Source organism: Schistocerca serialis, chromosome 7 (genome assembly GCF_023864345.2).
Source record: "Schistocerca serialis cubense isolate TAMUIC-IGC-003099 chromosome 7, iqSchSeri2.2, whole genome shotgun sequence".
NCBI lineage: Eukaryota > Metazoa > Arthropoda > Insecta > Orthoptera > Acrididae > Schistocerca > Schistocerca serialis.
This window is the reverse complement of record NC_064644.1, coordinates 490,150,644-490,163,724: the sequence shown is the minus strand read 5'-3', so window position 1 is coordinate 490,163,724 and position 13,081 is coordinate 490,150,644. Positions and strand designations below refer to the sequence as shown.

The following is a 13,081-nucleotide window of genomic DNA, read 5'->3' as shown; positions in this document are numbered from 1 at the left end:
ATGTCTTTTCATTCGACTAATTGACCACAAATTGTATCCAAAGTCTGCAACATGTGCAACGTCAAAAATAGTTATAGCTTGTTCTTGTCATGACCTATAGCTTCAAAATGAATATCGCCCTGTGTGATTGCCTCAAGAATGTTGTTATCTGTTACGGTAACTTTTTTAACTGTGGTCAATTCAAAATTGTTGAATGAGTCTATTTTATTCACAATGTATTGTGTAATTTTCGATCTACGAACCTCTTACTGCAGTAATACAAAGACAGAACCATCAATAAATTTTCATTTTCAGTTTTCAGGGTATTCGCAGAATGTGATTATTTACTTGGTTTCTTCCTAGTTGCATGCTCACTCACCTTATGACCAGTTTTCTGACATTCATAACATTTAAACTACTTGACAAAATTATTTAATAATCATTTGTTTTCGTTGCTATTTAAACTATTTGGAATTTTGTGCTGGAAATTATGTTTGACTTCTGTTGTTTATTGTTCTGCATATTTGCTACCAGCACCGGATCTGTAGTTTCATTTATCTAAGCAAATTGATGTTTCATTGATTCTCAATTGAATTCTCATCCACCATAATGAAGGGTTGGAAATCTGCTGGAAGTTCACTTAGCATACTTGCATCATTCTTCTGCCTATCAGTGCTTTAAATTTTTGGAGCAGGTGGCATAATTTTTAACAAAAATAACAAGTAGTTTCATTTATCTAAGCAAATTGATGTTTCATTGATTCTCAATTGAATTCTCATCCACCATAATGAAGGGTTGGAAATCTGCTGGAAGTTCACTTAGCATACTTGCATCATTCTTCTGCCTATCAGTGCTTTAAATTTTTGGAGCAGGTGGCATAATTTTTAACAAATACGCTTCCATATTTGTCTCTGAAGCCAATCACAAATTTACCAAGCGTTGTAGCAGCTTAATATAACTACATAAACTCTTATCTTTGAAAGCTTATTGTAAATGTTGCAATGCTTCTTTAGTGGCAATTGCTCCATGAACTATTGTACATGCAGATGAATTTACAGTTAAACATATTTTTAATAATGCTTTCTCTGCATTCTTCAGATTTCCATTAGTGCCTGAAATTGTATGTCATAGTCCTCCAGTGTCTGCAGCTTGTGAGTGATGAGCGTTGCTGCCTCTAGATCACGGGGTCCCAGGTTCGATTCCCAGCTGGGTTGAGGATTTTCTCTGCCCGAGGACTGGGTGTTTGTGTTGTCCTCATCATTTCATTATCATCATTCATGACAGTGGCTAGAGGGATTGTGTAAAAAAAAAAAAATTGGACTGTGTAAAGATTGGGACTTTGTAAGGGGGCTGATGACCGTGCAGTTGAGCGCCCCACAAAGCAAAAATCATCATAATAGTCCTCCAGCTTTTAGGTACATTTCACTCATAAATTTTTAGTCATAGTAGTTAGCAATTCCAGTTAACTTTACAAAATTACCCAGAGATTGTTAACCCAGAGCCATATTAATCACATTAAGCTTGTTGTGCAAGTAAATCTCAAATTTTTAGTAACAAAAATGTGACAGCCCCACTTCGAACACAAGCAAAATATTGTAACTCAAGATTACAAGAAACAGCAGTTTATGTCATGTCAGTGCTAACAATCAGGATTTGTCAGTTTTAGGACAGATGATATTTTATACATTTGGAAGCTCCACTACTTTCTTCTTGTACCCATAACCTGTTGGTTACTGACTCCAGTCAGTCCTTTAAGAGATTATAAAGTTGACACAACAATGACTGAAATTCACATACAGTTTATTGCCAGCAACAGAGGTTATCAAAACTGTTTATTATTTATTTGATCAAGACTATTTACTGTGTGATAATTATAAATCATCTCATAGTCAGTCTGGAAATGCTGGTCATGCAACGGTTTTTTGTCCTTGAGAATAGGAAGAAGTCACCAAGTACCATGTCAGGATGATGCAGGGGTGATGCAAAAATTTGTAGCCGAAAGAGGCAGCATATATGACTGTGTCCTGCACAGAGTTATGTGGAGCATCTTCGTGGCATGAAAACACCACCTGTTGGCTGCCTGTGATGGTTCATGTTCACAGCCTTCAATAACCACATCAGGAGATTTTGTTAGTGTGCCTTCATTATATTTTGTCTCTTATGAATGTCATTTTTTAGCACTACCGTCCCAGACAACACACAGACTTGCCTTCCCCAATGACGGTCATGTCTTTCCCTTTTTAGGCAATGTGGAATTTGCAGATGGGTACTGCTCACTTTGCTCTTTTGCCTCAGGGTCATAACGATGCATCCACCCCTGATCTCATAACGATGCATCCACCCCTGATCTGTCAGGGTTAAGCAGCTAAAGAAGTTGTCCAGATGGGCCTACCATACCCGTGACAGTTCCAGTGCTTCCTCGGTTCAGCAGGCTTTTCAAACAGGTATGGGCTATCGCGAAACACAGTGAATGGTGACCTTTATCATGTTCGAATTATTGTGTGAGATGTTGAAACCTTATCCATGGCTGATTCCGACTTTCTCCACTGTCATGGTGATGTACAGCTCTTTGTGTGCTAGGCTTCCGCTTCCACTTGTCTTTCAGTTCCCAGTTCTTCAGAGAGAGAGAAAGATGGTGTGCCACTTGATTCTTTACCACTGAGACTACTTTGACCACACTGGCAGGGTCTAAACCACCTGACTGCCATGCCATACCATGGTGCATTGTTGCTGTGCACATCCACTACCTCAACATAGATTGTCACTGTGTCATTCCTCTTTAAATGCAGAAAACAAATACCTGCACGATACTCCACTCTACCAATGGGTCCCCTAGAGTTGTACTATGGCAATATACTATAGGGATTTCATTGTGTGCTGGGACTGTAGAGACACGTACCTCTAAACAAACAAAAAGTTACCTATGTAACTATATATTCCCGAGGTGATAACTAAAATTTTGTGCTCATACTCTTGACACTCCCTTAAACTGTACAGATATACTCAATTGAAATGTGAAATGGCAAATTATTTTCTATGGGACCTTGTGTAGAACAGCACTGTACTACTAAGATATTGAGCTCATATTTGGGAATGTCAGTGTTAAAGTCCCCATTCAGCAGCTAGATGTATATTTTTTTACAGTTTTCTTGAATAACTTAAAGCAGGTGCCGCTGTCGGTTGTTTGTAAAGGTGAAGGCCAATTTCCTGCCCCAGACTCATCCAGCACAAAGTTCTGCTCTCTTACAACCACGACATTGGCAGACATGGAACTCTTAATCTGTCTCATAGAGGAGTATGTCATTTCCTTTGGTGTGCTTTTCAATTGCTGCATTTATTGTTCCACTCTGTCACTAAGTTGAACGAGACTACACATAATTCCTATAAAAGTATAACTAAAAATTTCAAAATTTAATGGAGGAGGTGCCTTTTTTCCCATTTGTATGCCACATTTTCTCTGGGAGTGGTTTTATGGTGTTTTTTTTAATAAAATATAATCCAATTCAAAGAAGTTGTGCTTGAAGTATGATGATACTTAGAAGTGTGAAACATAAATAAAACATGAAATCTCAGTTCCAAACCAAGAATCTATTTTTGAACTTGTTTGAAACATATTAAAGAGAGTGCCTTAATTTAATTCATTGGATTCCATAAGACCATGTGAGACAAAGCTACTTGGCCATGGAACTAGTCCCTACATGATTGACAGCAAACCTATTACAGAAAATTCTAAAAAATAAAATAAACACACACACACACGTACTGGATTATGTACAGTAAATAAGGTGCCGTAGTGTGAGGCTATAAACTGCTGTGAGAAATTCCAATACAGAGTAGGAGCATTGTGTCACTAGGAAGCCTCTCAGCTCCAAGGGCTACCGCCGCCTTATTCAGTTGTGGACTGCTCCACCCTGTTAGATTTCTGTTGTACTTATAAGGTTCAAAGTTAGTGCATGTACATCCGTGCCCTAAAGCAATATGTTGCAGTTCTCAAAAAGAATAAAATACTCGAAAAAATCATCTTTGAAGAACTGAATAATTTCAAGTGATGTTAAGTGTAAAAAAATGTAATTTATTAACATAAACTTTTTATTTATAATTACTGGTCATACTAAAATAAATTAAAATTTGGTACAAATGCGCGAAATGCTGTATAATTAAATTATAAAAAAAGCATCTCAGTAATACTGTTCAATCTCTCTCTTGTTGTGGATACTGGGATTTTCTTGCAATTATTAATGATAAAATAAAGCTGATTTTACTTAAAAATTATGATTCAGTATTTGTTACCTAACATTTATATTTGTTAATAAATGTGAAATTTAAATAAAATAACAAAATGTTGTTATTAGCAAGATTCTAACTGTTAACTATAGACTTTCCAGATTTTTACACTACATACTCAATTACTGAAAACTGTGTTAATAAATTCCTAATGTTTTTTGTTAAGAAATTCCTAATGTTTTGTGCCTTGCAAGAGCTCATAAATCTCATCTTCAAAGTCAATTTTTTCAGAGGATTTTATTATTATTATTATTATTATTAGAATTGCATCATACTGCTTCAGGAGACTGTCCAGGCTAAATTTTGGGTTTGTTGGATAAGTTTTCAATTCTGCTGGGAACCAATACAAAATGAAATCTACAAAATAATACACACTTTCCAGTAGAGTGATGAAATAATTGTTATCCAAGTGCAGAGCATTTGTCTGTATAATGTTAACTAAGAGAATGGGACAGTTTCTTTTGAATCAATCCATATCATTAATCTCATGTCCCACAAGGGAGTGAGTACATTTGTAGGATGGATATCCAAAATCCGAGATTCTTGAACAGTGGCCTGCATTAATTGCAGAAATTGACAACACAGTTTGTTTAATTGCTAAGAATATTCTTTCATAATGCACTTAGTTGCCCCAGAAGATGATACCATAGGATATAGTAAGGTGAAAACATACAAATTAAACAAGCTTTCTCATTTCAGAACCAGTGGAAATTATTCGTACAGTGAAGATAAGAGCTTTTAGTGAATGCTGTCAGGTTAAGCTAAAGTGACGTTCATAAGGAGTGTGATTACTTTGAGTGAAAATACAACAAAGACAATGTGTGTGTTGCTATTACTGAGTGTGAGAGTAAGGAGCTAACTGTAGCAAACACAATCACTGAACCCACAGGAGGAAAATGTATTCTTGGAGAAAAATGGTAGATGTGGGGAGACCCATACTTCACAATTAAATACTGGAAAATCTGGAGTTGAATAATAACAATATGAAATGGATTGGTTGCTGCTCACTACATACAGGAGGCAATTAGTAACAGACAGGAACATGCACGCGTGTGGCTGCTGTTGTGGGGCGATCAGGTCCGACTCTTGTCTTCCAGTGTGCCAGCCTGCTGGTCAGTGCCTCCTCTTTGTGGTGAACAGCAACCAGTCCATTTCATTGTTGCTGTACTTCATCATTGTTAAACAAAAAGTTAGAAACTGCGTACCGAGTGCACCCAGATGTCAATAATGCTTCAGGCAATAACGGAATTAAAACAACAACCAGTGTAGCATACTATAAAATGAAATACTGAAAATTTAGTATAGAATGAGACGAAATGGAAATCCTCCCACAATTTTGAAATTTAAGTTGAAAGGCTTCCTTTTAGCTCTTTCCCTTTCTTTTGTGAGATATAATAAAGAGGTAGCTATAAATGCATCCACAGAAGATCTGAAAAAAAAGAAAACTATAGGTACACATATTCCCTTAAATTTATCTGTGTTGTATGGAATTCATTGAGGTCAGTGACTGTATTACAGAATTTATAAAAGACTTGTTCTGCATCCATCAATTTTATATTTATTGGCATGAAGCATTTAGACAATATGCTGCCATTGTTAGGTGCCCTACAGCTACATGCACATTAACTTTAAATTATAGTTTCATTTGGCATATAATGATATTTATATGCTGTCACATCTAGCCCCTCTTGTGGCTTCACCACATAACAAGTGCCAACATGCCACAACTCTCCAGAACTGTGGACAGAAGTGCTTTCATTTGATGTGTGATTTAAAAGGCAACATCACATGTGGAAATACTTGCAAGAAAACATGCTATTTTAAACATTATTTAGGGACTATTGAGAGTGAAAAACTCACAGATGCCATTCTGTATCATAACTCATGCTCATTTTGATTCCCAAAAAAACATGATACAAGCAGTTCTATATTGTTTCTAAACATGTAATTACTGAAAGTCTCAGTAATAGTGAAAGAAAAGTAAATTAATTTCAAAAGGATATCAAGAAACTTGAAATTCTGTAATACCAAAAATACTAGATGAAGTACCATATTGGCTCGTAAATGAGCCACACTTTTTATCCAAATTTCAACCTTAGAAAGCTAGGGTGTAGCCCATATCCTCTACCTTTTCTTTTTCATACTCTCGCTGTAAAAAAATTATGCCTGTTTGGGGACCTGTAAAAAAAGATTATGGTCATTTGCAACAATGCAACTAACATCTACAACATAAGCTGATGGCAAGGCATTTTGTTAGCCAACATTGCACAATTTTTATGGTATTTAATTTGCATTAACATTGTGTAAGTGTACCAGTATTGTTTTGTTAACTTATAACTAACTTACAATTGGATACTGGTAAATAAAAAGCCTGTTTTATGCTGATGTGATTGACCATTTTGAGTGAAAAGCATCATCAGGCCAAGACTTTGGTGCAGGTATGACGCAAGTTTCAAACTTATTGTGCATTATGCCAAAATCACAACCAACAGAGAGGCCAGAAGAAGTATGGACTGTATGAGCCTAATATACAATGTTGGACTGCTTCAGGAGGAAAATGGATGATGGCAGTTCCAGTGAGAGAATCGTTCAGGGTAATGAAAAGTGACAACTATCTAGAACTTGAAGCTAAGATTATAGATACTAGGAAGGATGGGATGGTTATGTGATGAGAAATAATACAACTGAAGGCCTTGGAAATTACAAGTGTCTTAAATGTGCCACAAGGAGAATTCTGTGTGGGGTATTAGTTAGTGTCATTAATTTATGTGGAGAAATGGCATTGCTTCCTTATGCAGTACTACACTACATACAGAATACGAGCAATTTTGAGGAAAACAACTTAACTTTCAGCAGTTCATCATGCAGTTGTGAAAGTGTCGCATATATCTTTTTTATCAGATTGGCAATGCTAATGAAATGCCAGTATTTTTTGACATGCCAAGCAATAAGAGAGTTGACATGAAAGAGACAAAAATTATCCCAGAAACAAAGAATGAAAAAATAGATTAACTGTGATGTTAGCTGTTGCAGCTGAGGTGGGAAAGTCACCCCCTTAGACATGATTCAGTCACATTAATGTGATTACTGCGTATGTTTGAAGTCAACATGCAATAACCACCCACAGATGGCAGTGGAGGGTATATAAAGCACGGCAGGGACCACGGGTGGAAGCATTTACGAAATAGTTAAACATTCTTTTTGGAGAGTGTGTTCCACTCAGTAGACAAAGGAATTAAACTTCTGTGACTGTGTAGAATGGCATCGAACTTGTATACTCAGAGAGTTCATTGTCTTGACATGACAACAGAAACCATTGCCGATTCATATGGCTGATTATGGCAACAAGAAGACTTAGGACAACTGAGAAGACCACTGAGAGAGAATTTTTAAAAGATTCCTTATTCTGGTCAAAATTTATTCTAACTTATTGCTGCATACTATAGTGTGATTTTTCATTTACCAGTACAAACACACAGTATGTTTCATCATTCATTCATTCATAGCTGTTTATACAGAAAGATTATAATTAAAGTTAAATGTTCAAAACACTGTAAAATAACATCACTGGTCAGAATGACGTCAAATTGCAATGGAATATTATCGAAGAAGGAGGGGTGTATGTGTCAGAATACATAAATGAAAACACCTGTCATGCGCACAACACACTGAAGTTGGTATAAACACTCTGGGCACATGGCTTTTCCTCCTTTCACATTGGCAACATTCGCCATGACTGTCTCAAGCAGGATCGCACTCTACTTGTAAAGCTGTATTTCAAGAATAATGACTGTGCACACGTTTCTCTGCAGAAGTTCTGGACACTAAAGGCTTTGAAAAATGGTGTTGGTCAGATGACTGCCATGGGTCTAGGGAAAATGATTTAGAAATTCAAAAAGATGGGTTCTTTTGGTGTGCAACCTGGTGGAGGGAGGAAATGAGTTGATTTGACATCAGTGGAAGCAGTAGCCACAGCAATGCAGGAGGAGACAAGTGGTGGTGTGCAAACATGTAGTGCACGGAGAATTGCGCGAACATTGGACATACCTGTGTCCACGGTGCATAAAATCCTACAAAACATCCTTCTTTGCTATCCTTTCAAAATTACCCATGTGCACGAGTTGCTTCCTGTAGAGCTGCCAGCGAGAGAGACCTTTGCTTTAGAATATCTTGCTTGCATGGACAATGATTGGCTGTGGAAGATTTTGTGGACAGATGAAGCCCACTTCCATCTGACAGGATATGTCAATACACACAATTGTCAAATATGGGCAACGGAAAATCCACACACAAATCAACCAGTACCACTTCATCCTGAAAAGGTCATTGTGTGGTGTAGGTTTACAGCATGATTTATCATAGGCCCATATTTTTTTCGAAGAGGCAGGTCCTTTTGGTCCTGTTTCCTGTACCGTCACTGGTAAGTGCTATGAGCATCTTTTGTGCAACCACGTCATTCCAGCTCTCCAACAACACGGATGTATGGATGGGATCATTTTTATGCAAGATGGTGCACCTCCGCATATTGCAAATGCAGTTAAGCAGCTGCTGAAGCGCCATTTCAGAAATGCTAGAATTATCAGCCACTATTTCCTTGGCTGCCCCGATCACCTGATCTTCTGGCTGTGGGGCTGTCTGAAAGATGATGTGTTCAGTGTTCCGATTGCAAACTTAGCTACATTGAAGGCACGCATTGTGCCACACACTCTAAACGCGACCCTGAAAACGCTTCAACCAGTTTTGAAACATGCTGTTTCTCAATTTCAACTTGTTTCAGAAAATGGTGGACAGCATATTGAACATGTTTTGTGACAGTCTCATGGAAATTAATAATACGATTTGATTTTGATTGATTCTTTTTATGCAGTTTTTGGCCTCAGGACAGCAAAAAACCTATGTGATTGATGCTTTTTATTCAGTTTTTGGCCTCAGGGCAATTAAAAACTAATGTGATTGATGCTTTTTATGCAGTTTTTGGCCTCAGGACAATTAAAAATGAATTTTTCCCATCCGGTGTGGTATGACCTTGCCATGGTGGACGAGCTTATATAATTAACAGTATCACACCTGTACACCCATGTACTCTGAGTAGAACAGTTTGTTTGTCAAATGTAACCTTAGGCATTGTTGTATGATTCATTTGTCATTTGTTTCCCTAGCAGAGCTGTTGTCTGTGTTATAGCAATGTCAGGCGAAGGGCTGCAATGAGTCCCTTAAGGATAATAAGAACCGCTGAGCTGACTGACCACTTTGCCAAACTGTTTGCTGTTGAAGATATTCCTCATCAATACTGTCCTTTTCTGTTTGATTGTTATGGCCCTTTAGGATGAAATCATCAGGTGTTGCACTGGAATGACTTGCATAAGACCTGGAAAAACTGTGGTCCCTATATGCAAACGTTGCCTCATTGAAGTCCTACCATGGTTGTTTGACAGATGATATATGCTGACATTTCTCTGTAGATGTGTGGTGATACTCTGCAAACTGGAGTAGGATTCACCCTGAAAGAGAAGTGTCCACCATTGATATACACTCCAATGTATGTTTTGCAAGCTTTCTGCAAACTTCCCATTCTGTGAGGATTGGTCAGTGTCACACACATCATCAATTGCCTCAATTAGTTATGGCTTTCTCAAAACCTTTTTGTGCTTAGTACTCTATAAAATTGCCCTTCTGCTGGCTGACGTGAGGGCAGAATGTGGTCAAAATAAGTGATAGTCCTATTCCTTTGAGTGAATAACAGCAAATTGTGGCTTTTGGTTTGTGTCTTAGCTCTCTACTGTCTGTGTTTTAAATGTTTAAGTATTGTATTCATTACACTGAATAATCTCACGTAGAACATATAGAGTAAATAACTTTTTCAAAGAGTAATTATTGTTCCATATTTTGTGTTATATTCTTCAATTCAATAAATATCTTGTACTAAATACTTTCTATAGTGGCTTATGTTCTTTCCCAGCATTCAAGATATGTCCATACCAAATTTTATCAAAATTGGTTCTGCAGTTTAATCATGAAAGCGTGACAGAAGCACTTTTACATGTATAATATTAGTGTGGATTAACAAATTCCTCTTTTCAGGGATGCTGTTCTTGCTATAGCCAGTTTGTATTTTATGTCCTCTCTACTTCAGTCATCATCAGTTATTTTGCTGCCCAAATAGCAAAATTCATCCACTACTTTTAGTGTCTCATTTCATGATCTAATTTGGTCAGCATTGCCTGATTCAATTTTACTACATTCCATTACCTTTATTTTGATTTTGTTTATGTTCAGCTTTTATCCTCCTTTCAAGACACTTTTGTTTCTATTAAACAGCTCTTTCAAGTCCTTTGCTGTCTCTTAACAGAATTACAGTGTCATCTAAAAACCTCAAAGTTTTTATTTCTTCTTCCTGAACTTTAATTCCTTCACAAAATTTTTCTTCAGTTCCCTGTATTGCTTGCTCAGTATATAGATTGAAAAATACCAGGAATAGGTTACAACCTTGCATCACCTCCTCCTCAACCAATGCTTCCCTGTCATCCGCTTTCACTCTTGTTCCTATCAATGCTGTGTGGCAGAGAGAGAACCCTATCAATGTTACATGGCAGAGGATGCTTCCTACTAATGGTGTGTGGCCAGGTTGAGAGGGTCCCAGCTGTATTGACAGGAGTAGACAAAATCTTTGTATATCTGCAGCCTCACAACATTGGGTCCCTGCAGTCTGAGTAACCTGCCCTACCTTTTAACCTCAACCGACCTATCCCTCATCCCTGCCCGAGGAAGGAACTGTTTATTCTGAGAACTAGGAAGTGTCTCACATTTACTTGGATTCGTGTCTTTCAGCAGTACTGACCATTTCACCTTATGGAGGTCTCATAATCTATTTTTTTGTTGTTGTATTTTCCTGTTGTACAATATACTAGTAGCCTGTAATTTACTGTCAGCTAATTAAGTACATTCTAGTTACATGTGTAAGTAACATCGTATCAGAGCCTTTTAGAAATTCAGACTGTAACTTTGACAATATGTTATTGCAGTCAGATATTAACTGTATATTACTTTTTCTAAAATGTTTGAGAATTCTGGCAAAAAAGAAGTTCTATTGAAGTTTGACATTATTTTTTATCTTAATCAAAGGCTTAACTTCAAGATATTTTTGCTGAGCAGAAAAAATTCCAGCAATAAATGACCTGTTATGCAAATAACTTCATATGCTTCTAAACTGAGAACAATGCTCCTTAATTAACTTTGTTGATATTTCATTATTCCCAGTAGAATCTTGTGATTTTAAAGATTTTTCAGTTGACATTATTTCTTTTGGTATACTGAGAATCATATTCATATTACAGATTCCTTCTTACTGAGGATGCTTGAAAAAGTTTGCTTTTCTCATGAATATGTTCTTGCTAACTTTAAATAGTATCAACTGCATGTGTCAGGCATTCCTCCATATGTCCTGGTACCCTTTAAAGTCAAAAATAGTGTTACAAGAATCTTTTTTGCCTAATACTAAATAACATAAAGATAGGAAAGTTGACTGCATGTTTCACATAGTTTTGTTACTCATATCAGCATTTAAATATGTGAATATTCTACTGTGCAGGAATGCTAAATAATTGTTTGGTGTGCTTCATAGTTCATCAACACCAGACCTGGCACAGATCGTAATGGGAGATGAAGCGTGGCTCAGTGATTTGAGTCAGCTGCACCATGAAGACATTCTTTTGGCAGCTGGACTTTTCCATGGCCAAATTAGGGTTATAACATGGTACGATCCCAACAGAAAATTTACTGGTTAGAGGACTTTTAAAAGTGGATACAAATTGTAACATTGTCTTGAGAGTCTCCAGATGAAGAGGAGATAAAGAACAAGTACAAGAAAGGTTGTGTAACCTAATTGTCAACTGTATTTGTTATAAGCATAGAAAGGAACAGTTCTCATACATCATAACACAGTAGCTTATCATCATTTTTCACACTGTATTCTTTGGACGCCATTAACCAAAGCATTACATGTCATTTTTTCATAGAAGTAAAACATATGATGTACTAAAAACTATGTCTTCCCAAAAATTGAACAGGTTGAAAGATGTACTTTGTTTAAATGTTACATCTTATTTGCTATGAATAATGTGTAGCTTATATTAAGTTGTCTTTGTGGTCAATTGGAGCACAATCATCAGTGAAATCTGAAAATGCTCGTAGTGCCTTTTCATGTTGTTCCTATAAAGATTGGTTGCTGGACTGGAAAATCAGCTCCATAAGTAACAAAAACTAATTTTAAAGTGCTCATAGTCTTGCTGAAATGTAGAAAATATCAGGATTGGAGTGCTTTTGGTAAAGTAAATATTGTGTTCAAAAGACGTATCTGAAAAGGAAAGCTTACAATTGCTGTGTATTAGCAGTTTCCACTTGCGGCTCTGAGGCAGGAACTGTGAGCAGCAGACCAGCACACACCTGCTGGGAATTACCGGAAGGGAAGGGAAGGGAAGGGAAGGGAAGGGAAGGGAAGGGAAGGGAAGGGAAGGGAAGGGAAGGGAAGGTAAGAGAAGGGAAGGGGAGGTGAGGGGCAGGCTGGAGTCAAAGGTGAAGCACAGGTGGCAGAACATGTAGCCAACTGAATACTGGGCAGGTGGACTAAAGAAGTTGTTTGCTAGATTCCAAGAGATAATGAAAGATTGCAGCTAAGACCTACCAGGAGAAATGACATTAGGAAATTTGCAAGAGCAACATGGATGCTAATGTCATAAGCCTGTAATTCATGGGAACTCCAGAAGAGTTAGCCAGCAGTGGATATTAATAGCTGGTGGTGGTGGTGATGATGATGAGGATG

At 37.2% G+C, this 13,081-nt stretch overlaps 1 protein-coding gene across 1 annotated transcript in view; it reads left to right on the top strand.

Annotated features, from left to right (window-relative positions):
• Positions 1-12,730, top strand: part of LOC126412331 (F-box/WD repeat-containing protein 2-like) — a 113,288-nt gene extending 100,558 nt beyond the window's left edge. The window contains exon 5 of the mRNA XM_050081855.1: positions 11,885-12,730. Coding sequence (XP_049937812.1) covers positions 11,885-12,047 — 163 coding nt within the window. The 3' untranslated portion in view covers positions 12,048-12,730. The remainder of the gene's footprint in view (positions 1-11,884) is intronic.
• The last annotated feature ends 351 nt before the right edge of the window (positions 12,731-13,081 follow it).